The following is a 16,880-nucleotide window of genomic DNA, read 5'->3' as shown; positions in this document are numbered from 1 at the left end:
GGGGACAAGGGGCTGAGGGCCCTGCCAGAGCCATCACTGAGGGAAAAAACACCCAAATCCCAGGAAAATTATGGTAAAATCTCAGGAAAATCCTAATCTCATCCCAAAAATGTAATTTGTTGGAAATCTAATGTCAAAACCAACAGGGCACAGGCAAGATCAGCAGGGAGCCGTTGCGCAGTGTGAAGGGGATGAGGGACTGAAGACCATGCTGGGGGGAAAAACACTGAATTCCAGGAAAATCTTGGTAAAAATCCTGAGACAATCCCAAAAACATCCCAACCCAATCCAAAAATACTCAATTCAATGAAAATCTAATCCCAAAAACCCCAATAGGGCCCAGGGAGGATCAGCAGGGAACCGTCACTCAGTATGAAGCGGTACGAGGGGCTGAAGGCCATGCCCCGCATCATCACTGGGGAAAAACATAGAGAATTCCAGGGAAAAATATGGGAAATCTCCAGAAAATCCCGAGAAAATATGAGAAAAATCCTGAGAAAATCCTAAAAATCACGATAGAGCAAAGGGAAAGTCAGCACCAAGCTGGTTCTCAACATCAAGGGGACGACGGGCTGAGGGCCGTGCTGGGGTCATCACTGAGGGGAAAAACACTAAATTCCAACGAAATCTTGGGAAAACACTGAGAAAATTAAAAAAAAAATCCTGATAGGCAGATGAGGTGGCAGGAGGGTGAGCCCTCAGCTGAAGGACATTCCCATCCCCATTCCCATCCTCTTCCTTCAGGAGGGAGAACCAGGGAGGAGGTTGGTACCATGGGATGGTGCCCATCCATATGATGTGCATTGCTGCCACGTCACCAAGGTCACAACCACACTCCTGCAGTGCCACAGGACATTTCTGAACAGCAGAGTGACAGGTGGCCAAGAAGCCCAAAGGGTTCCCGGATGGAATATCCAGGAACAGTGTGGCCAGCAGAGCCAGGACAGTGACTGTGCTGGCACTGCAGGGACACCTCCAGTGTGTGGCAAATGGATTTGTAGAGATTGTGATAGCATGAATTATAACATCTGTATTGTCTCACCCTTTACATGAGAGTGAAAATGGAATACAAGGTTTTAAAACACCTCTCAGTTGCCCAATCTCTGGGGCTTAATCCGACACCAGTGCTGGGGACAGCCCTGGGACCCTCATGACAAGAGGGACATTGAGGGGCTGGGGAGGGTCCAGGTAAGGGAATGGAGCTGGGGAAGGGGCTGGAGCACCAGGAGGGGCTGAGGGAGCTGGGAAAGGGGCTCAGCCTGGAGAAAAGGAGGCTCAGGGGGGCCCTTGTGGCTCTGCACAACTCCCTGACAGGAGGGGACAGTCGGGGGGGTCAGGCTCTGCTCCCAGGGAACAGGGAAATGGTGAGAGGGAACGGCCTCAAGCTGTGACACATTGTGGCATCACCATCACATTGTGGAGCCACCACCCCTGGAAGTGTTCAGAAGTGAGGATATGAAATTTGTGGCCATGGGTCAGTGCTGAACATAATGGTGCTGGCTGGCTGGTTGGACTTGATCTTAGGGATATTTTCCAGCCTCAGAGATTCTGTGATTCTCTCGCTGGGTCTGGCTGAGATGGAGTTTGTTTTCCCCACAACAGCCCCCACACTGCTGTGCTTTGCATTTGGAGCTGGGAAGGTGTTGGTAACACCCCAATGTTTTGACTACCACAGCATCAGAGCTGTTTCTCCAGCATTCCACCCTAACAGAGGGCTGGGCACAAGCAAAATCCATTTCACATACACCTGTACTGATAAACCAGGTCATTTCAAGACCTGTTCATTGGCACTGCAATTTCACCACACCCTGTACAGGGCCAGGGGTTGGACTCAGTGATCCCTGTGGGTCCCTCCCAACTCAGGATATTCTGTGATTCCGTGCCAAAATCTGAATATAATCATTAGAATGGTCCAGGCATATACGGACTCTCCCAAGTCATCACAACGTGTGCAGGTTTCAGCAGTCTACAAGGGCCAGGAATCATTCCCAGTGCTGTATATGGAGGAAGTTTCCTGGTTTTGGAGGATGAGAGAGCTCATTTCTTGCATCTTGGCCTGTTGGCCTCAGGAAAGGTGATCAGACTGTTACAATCTGAGATTCCTGTCCTTGGTCAGCTTGTGGTTGTGTGGGACAGGCTATCAGGACTCTCCTGCCCCCAAAGCACAGCCCAGGGCCTGTCCTGATGTGGCTTTCTAGGTTCACAAAAGAGCTCTGACCCTTTTACACATCCTCATCTCTCAGAATCTTTTTATACTAAAAATTACGTGTACATTATTTACAATAACTTCCCAATACCTATAACCTATGTTAGACAGTGAGCTTCTACTCTAAACCAATCCAAAAGTGCCAACATCACAGCAGAAGATGGAGGCCAGGAAGAAGAAGGAGAAAGACTGGACACACCCAGATTCCTCCATCTTGCCCCCTGAACCCCCATTCTAAAAACCCCAAAAAATCTATTTTTCAGCCTATGATAAATTCACTATCATTCTACTTAAACTTTCGTGGCTTGCAGATCCTCATGTAAGGTTGGTAATTTTTTCCATGGGTCAAGATCAAAGGCACAGGGGTCTTGGGCTCTGGGCCAGGGTCTCTGAGTCCCTGGACAGGAATTTCCTGGGAATTTTCCCCCCAGAGGAATTTCCTGGGTTCTGACACTCATCCTCCTCCCCTCAACCAGCCCATTGCCAGAGGCATCCTCCTACATTTCCTGGTGACACTGGGAGCCACCTCAGCAAATCCAACCCTGCCAAGGCCCAGGCAGGACCCTGCAGTAGTTCACCCTGTAAAATTATCAACACAGCCCCTGGAAATTTTGGCCAGGGCCAACTAGATGGATGTAGCCACACAGAGCTGATCCTTGCCAGCTGGCCAGGGCCTGCTTCATTTCATGACACAAAACCAAAGCCTCCAGAATCCATCCCCTGTCATCCCCATGGAGCAGCTTTTCCCACAGAGCTCAGGGTGGGTTGTGTTTTTACAGCAGGAGCATTGCATCTCCTCTTCTCCCTCCTGGTGGGCTCCTGCAGCTCTTTCCAAAGGTTATTTGACCACATTTGGTGGATTTGGCTCCTTAAAAAGGCACTTTGGAGTGGGGACAGCAGTGACTTTGACCCCAGCAGTTCGTGTGCTGCTGTGACATGTGTAGTAAATAAGAGTGAGGGTAATTATACCAACAGGAATTCTGGGAGCCCTGCCAGGAGGGAGGGACGGCCAATCCTTTGTGCACTAAAAAAAAAAAAAAATAAAACATCACCCCAATCCCCCTCACAACCCCAAATTAGTTCTATCTCTTGAAGCCGTGATGAGACTTAGAACTAAAAATACACAAAAATATACACACTCTTATATAAAAATAGCCAGCATTCAAAAAAAAGGAAAAAAAAAGCCCAAAGTTAGGCTCCTGTATCCAAAATTAAGCTCTTAAATAAATAAATTAGCCTGATTTTCAAAAGCACAGAGCAGTGAATGGTTTTCACTGACATAAGAGGAAGCATCATGTTGCTAAAGATTGAAGATCAGGCCTGAATATGGATTTTAAAGTCTAATTATAGAAGCCTGTTTGCCATCAGCTTGACCGGGAACAATGAATTTCAGGTGAAATGACATTGATTTTTTTTTTTTCTTAATTCCTCTTAAATTGTCTACACTTAACCAATGTTAGGAAAGATTTGAAAGACCCTCAAGTAAATAAAATAACAGAAGGAAACAGATGACCTGGAATAAAACTGTTTACACCAGTTCTGTACATTGGTGTTTGGAAATAGGGTTAAGAATTATCAATGTTGGAGCTGGGTGAAATTTTATGTTGATTAATTAAGTAGAAATTAAGTAGGTATTTATTATATGCTGAAAGGCCACAAGGTGGAAATATTACTTTATTACTTTTATCACAATCCACTGGCATGAGGAAGGAATGGGATCTCAGTCATTCCTTTCCTCTCTTTGCCAGATTTGGGTCTGAATGATGCTGAAGACAGAGCGCCATATTTTTTCATGGACCAAAGAGAAAGAAAAATGAAGTTAATTTACTTTTTGCTGCAAATGGTCCTCAGAGCTGCTTTGCTCACACTGCCCAACACTTGCCAAAGGGTTCCTGAAGTCACAGCCCCATAGGATAGGGACAGATTTGTCTTCCAGGGTCAGATTGGGCAGGGCTGGGATTTGTGCTGGGAAGGAATTATGTCCACCCTGAATGGAGGAGCATCAGCTAGTAGGGCTGTGCTCCACTCATGTGGTGTTTAGAGGCAGGGGACAGCACTAAAAGATCCGAGGTTTGATGCCAAAAAATTTTGAGACCATCTTTTTGGTACTCTCTGGCTCAGTTTCCCCATCCATGGAAGAGGCACAATGCAGGTGACCTTTGCCAAAGGCTGTGGGCTCAGCAGTCAGGGAGAACTTGGTGTTTGTGCCACTGCCACTGATGGAGACAGGATCAGGACACTGTGTCAATCCCATGAATTTGAATATTTTTCCATGCATTCTGCCTCCATGGATTGGTGTCATGTCCTCTTTCTGTAGCCAGTAAGAAAAAAATCTGTGCTTAAACTGTGGATGGTGGTGAATCCCTAGAGATTCACCCTAACCCCAGGGATCCAGGAGAAATCATTGCAGGACATTGGGTCCCTTCTGATCATTTCCTCCTAATCCTTTTGAGTGGCCCAATGTCATTGTTGCAGCTTGGTTCAGTCAACCTGGAGGGCTGGGAAAAGTAAGGGTGGTCTTAAAAATAACCCAAAAGTGGAGACAGCTGTTGGGAACAGTAGAGGTGTAGGAAATGTGAAAAGGCACTGAAATAATTTTTTTTTCTGGAGAAAAGGAGGTTCAAGGGGGACCTTCTTGACAGGAGGGGGGTGCAGCTGGGGGGTATTGGGCTCTGCTGCCAGGGAGCAATGGACAGGATGAGAGGAAACAGCCTCAAGATGCAGCAGGGAAGGTTCAGGTTGGGCATCAGGAAGAATTCCTTCAGGGAAAGGGTTATCAAGCATTGGAAGTGGCTGGTCAGGGAGAGTCCTCATCTCTGGAGGGACTTAAAAGCCATGTGGATATGGCACTTGGGGACACAGGGTAGTGGTGGCCTTGGCAGTACTAGGGAAATGATTGAACTCTATGATCTTAGGGATATTTTCAAACCTTAATAATTCTATGATTCTATGGAACTGTGTTTTTGTTTTTGTTTTTTTTTTAATCTGGAGAAATGAAAGGTTTACATGGCAACTATGTGCAAACAGGTAAAAGACTGCTGCAGGGTGAAATGCAACAAATTCTTCTTGTCTGTGGCTGAGGTGATGAGAAATGAGTGATTCAACCTTCTGAAAAGGAGTTTAGGTTTTGTGTACAGGCAGGAATGGGAGCTTCTGGGGAGGGGGAGACCATCCAGGACTACAGGACAGATTTGGTGGAATTTGGTGGAATTTGGCAGAGGTTATGGTGCTTTTGCCAGTGGGCAGCACATTATGGGCACCACCACTTGGTTTTTGCTGTCTCTGTGTCACTAACATTACAAAAACCATTGCATTCTCCTTTTCTCTGTTTTCTCCTTGAGCCACCACACTCTCCCTGACTTTGCCTTTCCAGCTAAACTGCATTTATTTAATTCCTGGCTGAAGGGAAGGCAGGATTCCTGTGTCATGCTGCAGCTCCTGGGGTTGGGGTATTCAATGGAATTTCCAAATGCAGATGGTGGATTTGGACGTTTTGGGAGAGCAGGTGCCCCATGGCCATCTCCGTCCCATCGGGGTCTGCTGTGGATGTCACACCGGTGTCACCAGTGTCGTGTGACTGGCGCAGCATTTTCTCGAGTGTCGAGCCCCATCTGGTGGCTTTCCTGCGTCATTTTTTTGGTGTCCTTGCGGTCCCTCTTTTCGGGATTTTTTTCGCCTCCTGCGCCGGTCAGGAAGGACAAGATGCTGGATGAAGGACAGGGGTTCGCAGAGCTGCCTCTGTTTCTCTCCCAGCTCCCCATCCCTGGGTGCAATTCGGAGATCCGGAGGCTCTCCAGGCTCTCGTCCTTCCCTCCTGCTCTGCCCGGCTGTGCAGTCTCGCCCGAGAGGCAGGGGATGATCTAATCGTTTTGGCCAAACCCCAGAGCTTGTGCCGGGAGCCCCTCCCAGAGCCTCCAGAAGGCGTTTCATCCCTCTGCCGTGCTGGCAGCCGAGCTGGGACAGATGAACAGTCCCGGGAGGGGACATTTCCGACGATTGACTGGCTCCGATGAGCAGCTTTAGGGTCGACATTAGGTGAAATGGTTCCCATCCCAAACGGGGTTACAGCCACCATTCAGGATGAGAAGGAAGAAGGCACAATATTGGATTGTCAATCCCTAGAAGTGTCCAAGGCTGGGCTGGACAGGGCTTGGAGCAACCTGGAATAGTGGAAGGTGCTCCTTCCTATGGCAGGGAGCTGGAACAAGATGATTTTTAAGGTCTCTTCCAACCCAAACCGTTCTGGGATTCTGTGATATCAACAGGCATTAAAAAGGACTCTGTTAGGGTTTTTTCTTAAATGCCACAAGTCCTGAGACAGAGGCAATGGTAGAGCTGTGCCTCTCCATGCATGAGACACCTCCTTGTACTCCAACATTGCCCAAAGTCTCAAAGCTGACCAGTGACAAACTGTGGCCTTTCACATCTGTGGGTCACACACATGCTGCAGGTGAAGGTGGTGTCTCATTGCTCCACCTATGATGAAACAGGGTCAAATCATAGAATCACAGTATATCCTGAGCTGGAAAGAGACCCACAAGGATCGTCAGATTCCAGTTCCTGGACAACTTCAGGAATCCCTCAATGAGCCTGAGAGCATGGTGCAAACACTTCTTGAGCTCTGGGGTCTGTGAGTGAAGCTCCTTACCAGAGTGCTGAGGGGGGTTAGATGGTCTGTCAAGCCACTTCCAAGTGTTAGGACCAGTATTTTTCATGTGGGTTCACTTCTTGTGATGAAAATTAGGCAAAGGTGTTGTTTTCTTGTGTTTCAAAAGCACTTCCTACTCCCAGGCTTCACATTTGGGTGGTACTAGTTAAAGTTTTCCCACCCTTGCAACACCAAATGCACTTCATTATATGATCTTGTTCTCAGGGTGGCAACCAGTTTAAGGCTGGGCTTGGTGATCTTGGAGGCCTTTTCCAACATTAATGATTAGTCAGATTCTAAAAGTCCTCCTCAGATCGGACAGGAGGGAGCCTGTGGTATTTGCTGGGTCCCCAGGATAAAGGAGGAATTGATCAATCTGACTCCATGTTCTTAGAAGGCTAATTTGTTATTTTATGGTATTATATTATATTAAAGAATGCTATACTAAAACTATACTAAAGAATATAGAAAGGGTACATACAGAGGGCTTAACAAGATACTAATTAAAATTTGTGAGTGCTTCCAGAGTCCTGACACAGGTGGACCCTGATTGGTCATTAAATAAAAACAATTCACATATTGGATAAACAATCTCCAAACCACATTCCAAACACAGGAGAAGCAAATGAGATAATATTATTTTTCGTTTTCTCTGAGTCTTCTCAGCTTCCCAGGAGAAGAATCCAGGGCAAGGGGATTTCTCAGAAAATATGACAGTGTCAGGAGCGGAAGAACCGTGCAAACCCCAGTGTCTCCCCAGAACCCCAGAAACAGATTTTGCTGCAACTCCAACATCTCACACCCAGCTTTTCCCTCCTGTTCCCTGCAGGTATATCCGAACAATGTACCTGGGGATCCAGAGCCAGAGGAGGAAGGAACACCAGCGGCGTTTCTACTGGGCTATGATGTACGAATATGCAGACGTGAACATGCTGCGCCTCCTGGAAACGTTCCTCGAGAGCGCCCCTCAACTGGTGCTACAGCTCTGCATAATGATCCAAAAGAACCGTGCAGAAGCATTACCATGTAAGTGGCCCCCCTCTTCCCCACCTTTCCAGCCTCTCCCCTCTGCTCCCAGTGCCTGGCAGCTGATGGATGTGCTGCTCACTTCCCACACTGGCTGGGGGTTGCTGCTTTGGGACAAATCTCTGCTGAGTTCGCTGGGTAAAATTTCTGCTCGTTTCCTCTGAGGAGAAAAAAAAAAGTCAGTGTCAAGGAAAAGATGGGATTCAGCTCTTCCACACCCAATCCAGGCTAAAGGAATGATGGTGGTGTCAGGAGGAGGCAAGCAGGCTCTGCTGCTGTGGCACCACTCGTTTGTCGCTTGGCACCGGGCAAATACGACCATTCCTTGCCTCAGTTTCCCTCCTTACATAAGTAGGGTGATAAAACTGGCCAGATTTGAGTTTGTGTTGTGAGGACAAATGGTTCAATGCCTATGCAATGCTCTGATGGTGTTAAGTGTAAAAAAGGGGGGGTTTAACAGCTAAATGCTGTAGGGCCTTTTCTGATGAGTGCCCAGGAGTTAAAGGTCTTATCATTGGTACCATGGTTCTCACCAAGCCCAGGAAAAGAGAAGGGGAAGGCAGTGGAGAGGATTGTGTAGGGACAAGGATGTTATGGAACTATGTTTAGTTGGAAAGGCAATTAAATGATAAGAGGAGGCTTGGAAGCCTCCATAGGGAATATTTTGCCAATTCTTCTGCCCATCACAGTGTCCACCACTGTGATGTGCTGAGCATGGGGCATCTGTCCCAGCTAAGGGAGACATGGCCCTGTCCCAGCCCCGGCATGACCAGCCTGAGGGACAACCATCCTTTCCAAGGACCAGCAGTGGAGCTGCTTGGTTATTCAGCCTCTGTTCAGTCCGTGCACCATGGGGTGACGCTCAGCTTCCCAAAGACAGCTTGGTTGGGGCCTGTCATTTCTGAGGAGTTTTTTGGAGCTGAGATGGGAACTGAAACTGGAATTTCCTTTGGGGTTTAAATTTTGCTGGTTTTTCCAAGGTCACCACTATCTACAGCATCTGGGAAGGCCAGCCACTCTCCCTTTCCCCTGTATTGCCAGCATGTCCATCTCAGTTGTTTATAGAAGCTTCCCTCCTCCTATTTATGCAGTCTTTTCTTGAAACCTCTCATCACAAGCTCTCCAGGCCTCCAAGGTGCTGACATGATGAATATGCCTTTCTACAACTCCTGCTAGAATGGCTCACATTTGCCAGCCCCCTTTTTCCTGCTGCTTCCAACGTTATTAACCCGACTGAAAATGCAGAAATCACAGCCCAGGAGGTTTGCCAGGGCGTTCTGCAGATTGCTGGGCTCGCCGCAGAAAGCGCCGGGTGAAGTTTGTTGGCCTCTGTGTTGTGCCGCGAGTCAGACAACGCGGGAGAATAATCCCTCCAGGCTTTCAAATCCATGGCTCTTTCACTTTGCCACTTCCAGGCACGGCTGCCTAATCCACTGAACGAGCTGCATCATTTTTTTTTTCCAGCATCCCCCTCCCCTCCCTTCCTGGGCTTTGCAGTTCCTCCGCTCCTCCATCCAGCGCGCCGAGCCGGCTGCGCTCTCTCTTCCAAGGCAGCTCTCTCTTCCAAGGCAGCGCACGTCCCCGCCTGCCTCCCCGAGCCCTGGAGGGCTCTTTGCTCACCACGCTCCAGCAGCCGAGCTCACCAGGTCCCCAGTGCATCCTCTCCCTGCCTCCCTCCCCGCCTGTGCTAGGGATGCGGGCGCTGATGGATGAGAGCAGCAGAGCTTGCTCAGCGCTCCTTGACTCCGTCGGTGCAAGGATTCCTAGAGCTCCTCCATGTACGTTCAGTGCTTCTCTCTTCCACCTCCTCCTCCTCCTCCTTCTCATTCTCCTTCTCCTCCTCGCAGCCAGTCCATAATTATATAAAAGCAAATTAAATGCTGAGAGGAGCCGTTGTGAAAGGGAGCATCGAAGATTTTCACTTCCAGCAGGGGAAAAAGCAAAGGGAGATGGATACTGTTAGGAAGGCAGTGTGTTTAAAAATCAAATCGAGTCTCTCCTGGCTCATCAAGTCTGTGGGAGTGTGGCTCGTCACAGGAAGGGGCCAGTTCTGCCTTTAAACAGGGACAGCATCAGCTGCATCCCTGAGGAATGAGAAAACAGCCCAGGGAAGGGCTTAAAAGCCCAGGTGCAGCCCCTGCTGATGTGTTCAGACTCTAGCTGCTTCCATACATGCCCCACAGACTCCTATGGATTCATTTAGTGCCAGACAAGGTCAGTTCACCATTTCCTGTGGCATACTTCCCTCTTCCAAGCGCCAGCCCTCCCTGCTCTTTGGATTGTAATGCCAAGCCCAGGCTCCACTTCTCCCCAAACAGGTCAACTTCTATTTAAGGAGCTTTAGAAAGGGAGTCATTGGAATGGCTATCAGGAGGTTTTGCTGTTGTCTCCTAATTCCTGGATGAAGAGAGCTGTTGAGGAAAGAAGGGTGAACAGATTGGGTGTCTTTACTCACATCCAGAGCATCTCCTCCAAAGCATTTCTGCCACACAGCATGGTGGTAGAAAGGGCTGATCTTGGAAGGATGAGTAGGAAGTGATAAAACCAGGATAATGCTTAATTTCCTGGGTTTCAATCTATTTGGTGGGTGAAAGAAAGAAAGAAAAACCTCATCATGCCTTGCAAGAGCTTTTTGACCATCAGAGGTACCTGTGTGAGAGGGTTGGGTGGGACCTGCATCTGTTGTTCCTTCAGCACTCAAAGAATGGAGGAGTTTCACCCAAAAGTGAGAATGTCCAGCAGCAGAAGTGCTGGGGCTGGAATTTGAGGTCAAGACCCAGCCTCAGTAAAGCTTGGGACAAGACAAGCTGGGATTTCATGAGAGTCAGGGCTCATTCCTTCATCATATCCCCAGCACAAGACAGAGCAGATGCCAGCTTAGCTGCCCTTGTCTGAGGAACAACAGAAACAAGCACAGAGAGGAAAGAGGTGAGAACTCCATCAAGTGGGCAGTGGAAGGTGAATGTTGAGAGCCTGAGCTGGAATTCTTTGCTTGGTGGAGCAAATGGAGCAACATCATCTCCCGAATATCCATGTGGAAGGAGCTGGTGTCGGTAGGCAGCCCCTCTGTGGAGGATTTATCTGCTACAACCACAGCTGGGTGGGCCCAAAACAGAGTCAAGAGAAGGTGAGGGAATAAGGATGGATCCAAGACATGGAACAGCTCATGCCCAAAGCAGCTGAAGAGGGTGGGATGAGATGCTCAAGCAGCAGCAGCCCCTTTCTCCAGGGAATCTGATGCATTTATACCTATCACTGGGGTCAGGCTGAAGGAGGGGAAGGGATGCTGGACAGGATGCAGCATTGTCCCTCAGTCACCATAACTGTGTCTGAGGTTTAGGAGAGGATAAGAGGGTGCCCATCTCTCAGACTCCTGGGCAACAACGGCCAGAGGACTTCCCATTATTTAAATCATGTATTTGCACGGGGAAAACATAGCATTAACAACAGAATATACTCAGCAACCCAGATCCTCATTCCATAATCACTCCCAGCAGATAATCCACCTCACTCCTTGCAGAACAAACCATCCTTAACCCCTTCACCCCACAGAGGTGCTGCTTCCTCTATGCCAAGTGGGAAGGAGCAGATCAAACCAGCTTAAAGGAGACACTCAACCTCCAGGCAGACAGGGAGGTGAGAGGGATTCCAGTTTTTATGGCATAAATCTCCTCTTAAAGAGGTTTGCTTCCACTCAATTTTTAATTTTTTTTACATGGCTTCTTTAAAGCTTAATGAGATTTAGCTGAAGCACCAACGTCCTTCCACTCATGTCACGAGTTCTTTAAACAAAGATTTCTGCCTGTATGAGGCTGCAGTTTTCAGCACAGGGTCTCTCCCTCCAAAAAACCCCACATCTCTCCACAGATGCTGTGTCCATCTCTTCAACAACCCTACAGTTGATCTGAGAGAGATTAGCAGCATAAGCCTTCCTTTTGCAAAGTCCTGCTGGAGTCTCTGCGATTTTGGGAGGTGTTTGCACTCTCCACAGCCCTCAAAAGTAGGCTGAAGCTGCTCATGTATTTAAGGAAAAGCAACATTAACTTAGGGGTTTGGGGGGGTCATTTTATTTAAGCAGAGTGATACAAATTAGGCTTTAAAATCTCAGATACAGATGTGTGCTGACTGCAGAGTTATCCTGGTGGAGTTTGCAAATCATCTGTTTCCTCCCAAAGTGAATTCCTATTTTTTTAATCACATTCTGCCTCATCTGTGCCATGTCTGGGGACCATTTATAATCATTTATGATTCCTTTTTGCAGGGGTGAACTAAAGATCATTTTTCCGGTCACTTAGTTTAGAAGACTCAGCTGGTCAACTGAGTTAGAAAGGGACCTTCAGCCTGTAGGTGTTCAAAAATGTGAGTTTCAAGTGATATCAACACTGAACACAACTGAGGAGACTAAAATCCACAGGGCTCCAGTGAAAGTGAAAAAAAGACTCATGAGATTTGAAATTTCATCCTTTTCACCACTTGAAGGAGCACTCAAAGTTAGTGCAAGACCCTTCATGCTGGCCTAGGCCAAACAGGTGTGTCCAACAATGTTCAAAGAGGAATTTTGGATTCCCCCAAACCCAGTCTCTGTGACCTCACAACACAAAATTGCCCCCATTTGTGCAGAGTCCCATAACCTCATAAATAAACCAGGATTGATTCTACACAAGATCTCACGGGGATCAGTGCAAAATTCAATATGGCATCTGCAGATTCTGTGGGGGAAAGTCCTATTTCTGCAAAGCAGAAATCTTCTTCCTGACTGGTGCATTTTTCCTGAGATCCACCAAGAGAACTTCACTGTATTTCTAAAGAAGTCTTTGCCTTATAAAGTCTTCAGTAACAGGAGATGGAGTGGGGACAAGATCTACCAGGGCCACATTCTGGGCTTTAGCTCAGGTTCTGAGACAGATCATGAGGAAAAAGAGATGCTACAACTTTGCCCAAAGGCAGTTTTTCTTTTTTCCTTATTTCTCATGTCATTCCTTGGGGATTAAACGAAGTAGGAGATGTCTCCATCACCCAGGCCTTGTTTCCTGTGACAGAAGAAGCACAAGGAGAAAAGCTGTTGCTCATTGCCATGTGGGAAAGGGATGAGCTTGCTGGGCCTGGAGGATCTGGGGTGATCTGCCCTGAAAATTTGTCCTTACTCCACCACAGTTTCCCTTTAAATGTTCACCAGCAGCCCAAGGAGGCCCAGATAGCTCTGAACTCATAAGCAGCTCGCCTGGGAGGCCACTCATATGACTCCAGTGCTCTGCCAGACTGGGGCATATGGCTCTGTTCCTGCCTTCCCCTCCTTCCCACCAAAGCCGGATGACAGGGAGCAATTTGGTGCCCTGCTGGAAAGGAGCCTCTGGTGCCTGGCCAATTCCCAGCAGCATCAAAAAGCCATCTCCACAGTTGGCAGTGGCACTGAGGACGCCTTGCTCTGGCATGCTGAGAGCAGGCCAAGCCTGAGGCACACTGGCATGGGACAGCTTGTCCCATCATCAGCCGCATTGTCCCGGTGCGGTGGGATCCAGGAGCTTTCAGAGCCAGGGACAGCTATTTTTTCTTTTTCCAGCAGGATTTGGAGCCATCCCAAAGAAAGACATCATCCCTTCACCCATCCTCACCTGCAGCTTCTCTGTCCACCACCTTGCCATGTCTCTGACTCTTATTTTTGGAGTGCTGATAAAACCCCGTCTGTTCCGTACCACGTGTCACCGTCACACACAGGACACGGCACAGCCAGGAAAGATGAGTCACCATTCACGGGACAGAGCTGGCAGGGGGCCAGTGCTGCCAATTTTAGGCTTTGTCAGACTGTGGTAATCACTGGGAAGGGGTTACATCATCAGAGCACTACAACAGCATTAGCTCATGCTGTTCCGGGAGCTGGGGGCCAGCCAGGAAACCGAGGCATGGAGAGAAGTTTGGGTTCTTGTCAAGCAGATTCCAGGCAGGAAATTCAGACTTTTTTGGGTGACTCCATGCTGCAGGCTTTCAGGATATAGATCTCTCATGGGAAGTTTGGGATAAAAGCATAAAAAAGCCACTGTTGGTTAGTGAAATACAATTCTTTTTAGCTTCAGGTTGCTCTAGTGCGAGATTCTTGTCAGGCATGTAGTAGAGCACGGATAAACAGGGAACACAAAGGCCCTGGCATGTGCAGACAAACATGGAAAAGATGCCACACAGGCTCTGGGATGTGCAAAAAAAAACATGGGAAAGATGCTCTGCTGGGCAGGGACTACTCGGTGCTTCTACCCCTGATAGAGGTGGAGCAGTTCAGGTTGATGCAACTCAAAATGATTGAATTTTGAAGGAAAGAATTGTCTCACTTCAGAAACTATTAATGTTTTTTTTTAATGATTAGCTTAGGGTGACAGTTCTGAGTCTGGGCATGCAGCAAAATTACTGAGTCAGTAGAAATCTCCTGAAATGACTTTTGTCCCAACTGGCATTTGACCAACCTCATGCTCTCAGTGCCCTCAGAACATTCATGTCTTCACACAGAGGGTCACTGAGGGGGGACAGCCACCAGGCACAGGAGCTCTTGTCTGGTGCACACTGAGGTCCCAAAAATATTTGCAGAAGGCAAAAACACCCAGGACATAGCCAGGATGAACATGACTTAATGTGTGAAGGACACGGGCACAGACAGCTCCCACCATCCCAGGCTGCTCCAAGTCCCATCCAGCCTGGCCTTCAATACTTCCAGGGACCCAGGGGCATCCAAAACTTCTCTGGACCTGGCCCCACCTGTACCAGGGCCTCACCACCCTCACAATAAGGATTTCTTCCCAAAATGCAGTCTAAACCTTCTCTCTCTCCATTTGAAGCCATTCTCCCTTGTCCTGTCACTCCAGGCCCTTGGAGAACTTGGACACCAAGTTGTGACCTGCTACCTGTCACATAGGTCTTTGCAGAGCATACAAAACGTGGGAAGCAGAGGGAGAAAGAGTTTCCTGCTGTTATCCTTGGAGATCAGTGTCCCTGGTGCTTTCAGTACCCCACTGTGAGACAGCACCAGCTGCACCACAGCCGTTTTAGCCACTTTGTCACTCCCCCTCACAGGAACACTCTGCCAGACTTGCCTCATTGATGTCAGCCCTGTGTACCCCCCAGGAATGTTGAGAGGCTCCTTCTTTTCCAGAGACCAGTCCCCTCGGCTAGGATTATGCTGAGGCATTTCCACCAGAGGCCTCCTACACAACATCAGAGGTTTATAAACCGTAAGGTTACAAAGTGTGCGCTGCTGACACACCTCTTTGGCCGGTGAGTGTGATCCAAACTGGGTCCCTTCCTCTTTCCCATCAGGCCAAAATCATTCCCAGAGCTGGGATGAAGTTATTTCCCTAACTGCCTGCAGGTATTCTACATCCAGGCCAGCCACCTACCAGAGGAGGTTTGCAGGATCCCTGTTTGGTGCTGTCACAAACCCTTTGGAGCATTGCCTTGATGTTGTCTCATCCCCAAGGAACAGCCCGTGGGAGCTGTTTTCAGCAGGAAGTTCCCTCACGAAACCCTGGCAGGAGATGTTGCTTTCCCAATCCTGGGACAAGTCTGTTGGGTTTCATCCCTGCTGATAAACCAAAACACATCAGAACATGAGCACAGCCACCAGATCTTGTTCAATCTCTGCTTCAATTATCAGCCCTTGGCACATTTTTAGCTCCTGGCAGCCAACACCAACCCAAACAATTCCCATGCTTGGCTCAGGTGATGGCAAGAACAATTCCCACCAAGCACTCTGGGCCACTCTGTTTTGGAGGCTGGGACAGAACTTAGCAGTCAACAGAATTAGGCTTGGCTTAGTTGCTGATTTCTGGGTGCAGGGTCCAAAGCTGCCCCAGATCTGTGCTTAGGAAAAAGGGATCCTTGTGGCCACTCGCCAAAGCAGACAGTGGAACCCCTTGGGCTTTCCTTTCCAGCACTGAGGTGCTCCTTCCCTCTTTTTCAGACTATTTCAGCCCTCACTTGCAGGATTACAGCACCCTTTCAATTTGTGGTAGGCAGGTTTTCATCTTTCCCAATGTCTGCTGTCCTCATCTGAATTAAAACAGAAATAAAAAGAAAAGGAGTGACAGGATAAGGGTGTAACAGATATCAGATTGCAGTGTTGAAATGCACATATATTGTACATGTTTGTGGAGTCCTGCTGTTTCATGCCAACCATCCCTACTCATAGAAATGGATGAGAAAAGATTTTGTGCTAAATGGAGCCATGTGTTGTTTTTTTTAGCAAAACAGTTTGTTTGGGTTTTTTTTTTTTCATCATTTCAGTGCATGCAAGTGGTTCCTTTAGGTGTGTTTCTCTTCTAAGGGTTCCTAACAGTAGAGTTCAAATATAATTAGATCTGAAAAATCTCAGTGTAGGAGGCTCTTTCTGATATTTTCAGGATTCAGACTGGAAGCAGCTCTGCTGGATTTGGTACACTTGAAAATCTTAGCAAACAATTGGCCACTAGAATTTGTAACTAAAGTGCCCTTCACAAAGAACCAGCTGATGAATGTGAAATGTGATTTTTTCCTTCAAGAACAACCTCTCTTGGATTTTGCCATCTTATTCTTACCAGTTGAAGTAACCATGTTTGGGGTGGGGTTTTTATGCCTGTTGTTCTAGAAAGACAATTTTAATTAGCAAAGGGACAAAAACTAAGTTCTCAACAGGAAATAGCAGTGGAAGTTTCTAGGTATGGTTGTGCACCTGTCAGGTTGAGCCAGGTTTCTGTGACTGCCCTGCCTTCTAACGCTCCCTACAAAGAGGGATTTTGCTCTGTTTGCACAGAGTTAAATCCTGTCCTTGCTGGAGGTGTTGTCAGAGCATCCTGGTGGAGCATTTCCAATGAAAGCTCTTGGGGTCTCTCGAGGAGCTTTGCATCCTCTCATCTGTGGCTGTTCACTTTTAGGGGCTCAGGTGGGGTTCTTTGTCAGTGTCATTCTGAGACAGCACTTAAAGGCTTCAGATTAACATGGATTTAACTCAAAAGTCTTTATAATTACAGTGATGGCTGTGCA

General features: G+C 47.9%; 1 protein-coding gene across 1 annotated transcript in view; it reads left to right on the top strand.

The window, feature by feature from the left end:
• The window catches only part of XKR6 (XK related 6), a 177,820-nt gene that overhangs the window by 149,743 nt on the left and 11,197 nt on the right, over positions 1-16,880 (top strand). The window contains exon 2 of the mRNA XM_054291700.1: positions 7,684-7,880. Coding sequence (XP_054147675.1) covers positions 7,684-7,880 — 197 coding nt within the window. The remainder of the gene's footprint in view (positions 1-7,683; positions 7,881-16,880) is intronic.

The sequence above is a fragment of the Melozone crissalis genome, unplaced genomic scaffold (genome assembly GCF_028551555.1).
Source record: "Melozone crissalis strain CALT ecotype California unplaced genomic scaffold, PUWL_Pcris_2 ptg000106l_1, whole genome shotgun sequence".
NCBI lineage: Eukaryota > Metazoa > Chordata > Aves > Passeriformes > Passerellidae > Melozone > Melozone crissalis.
Note: the sequence above shows the minus strand (reverse complement) of the source record. Positions and strands in the feature narration are given on the sequence as shown.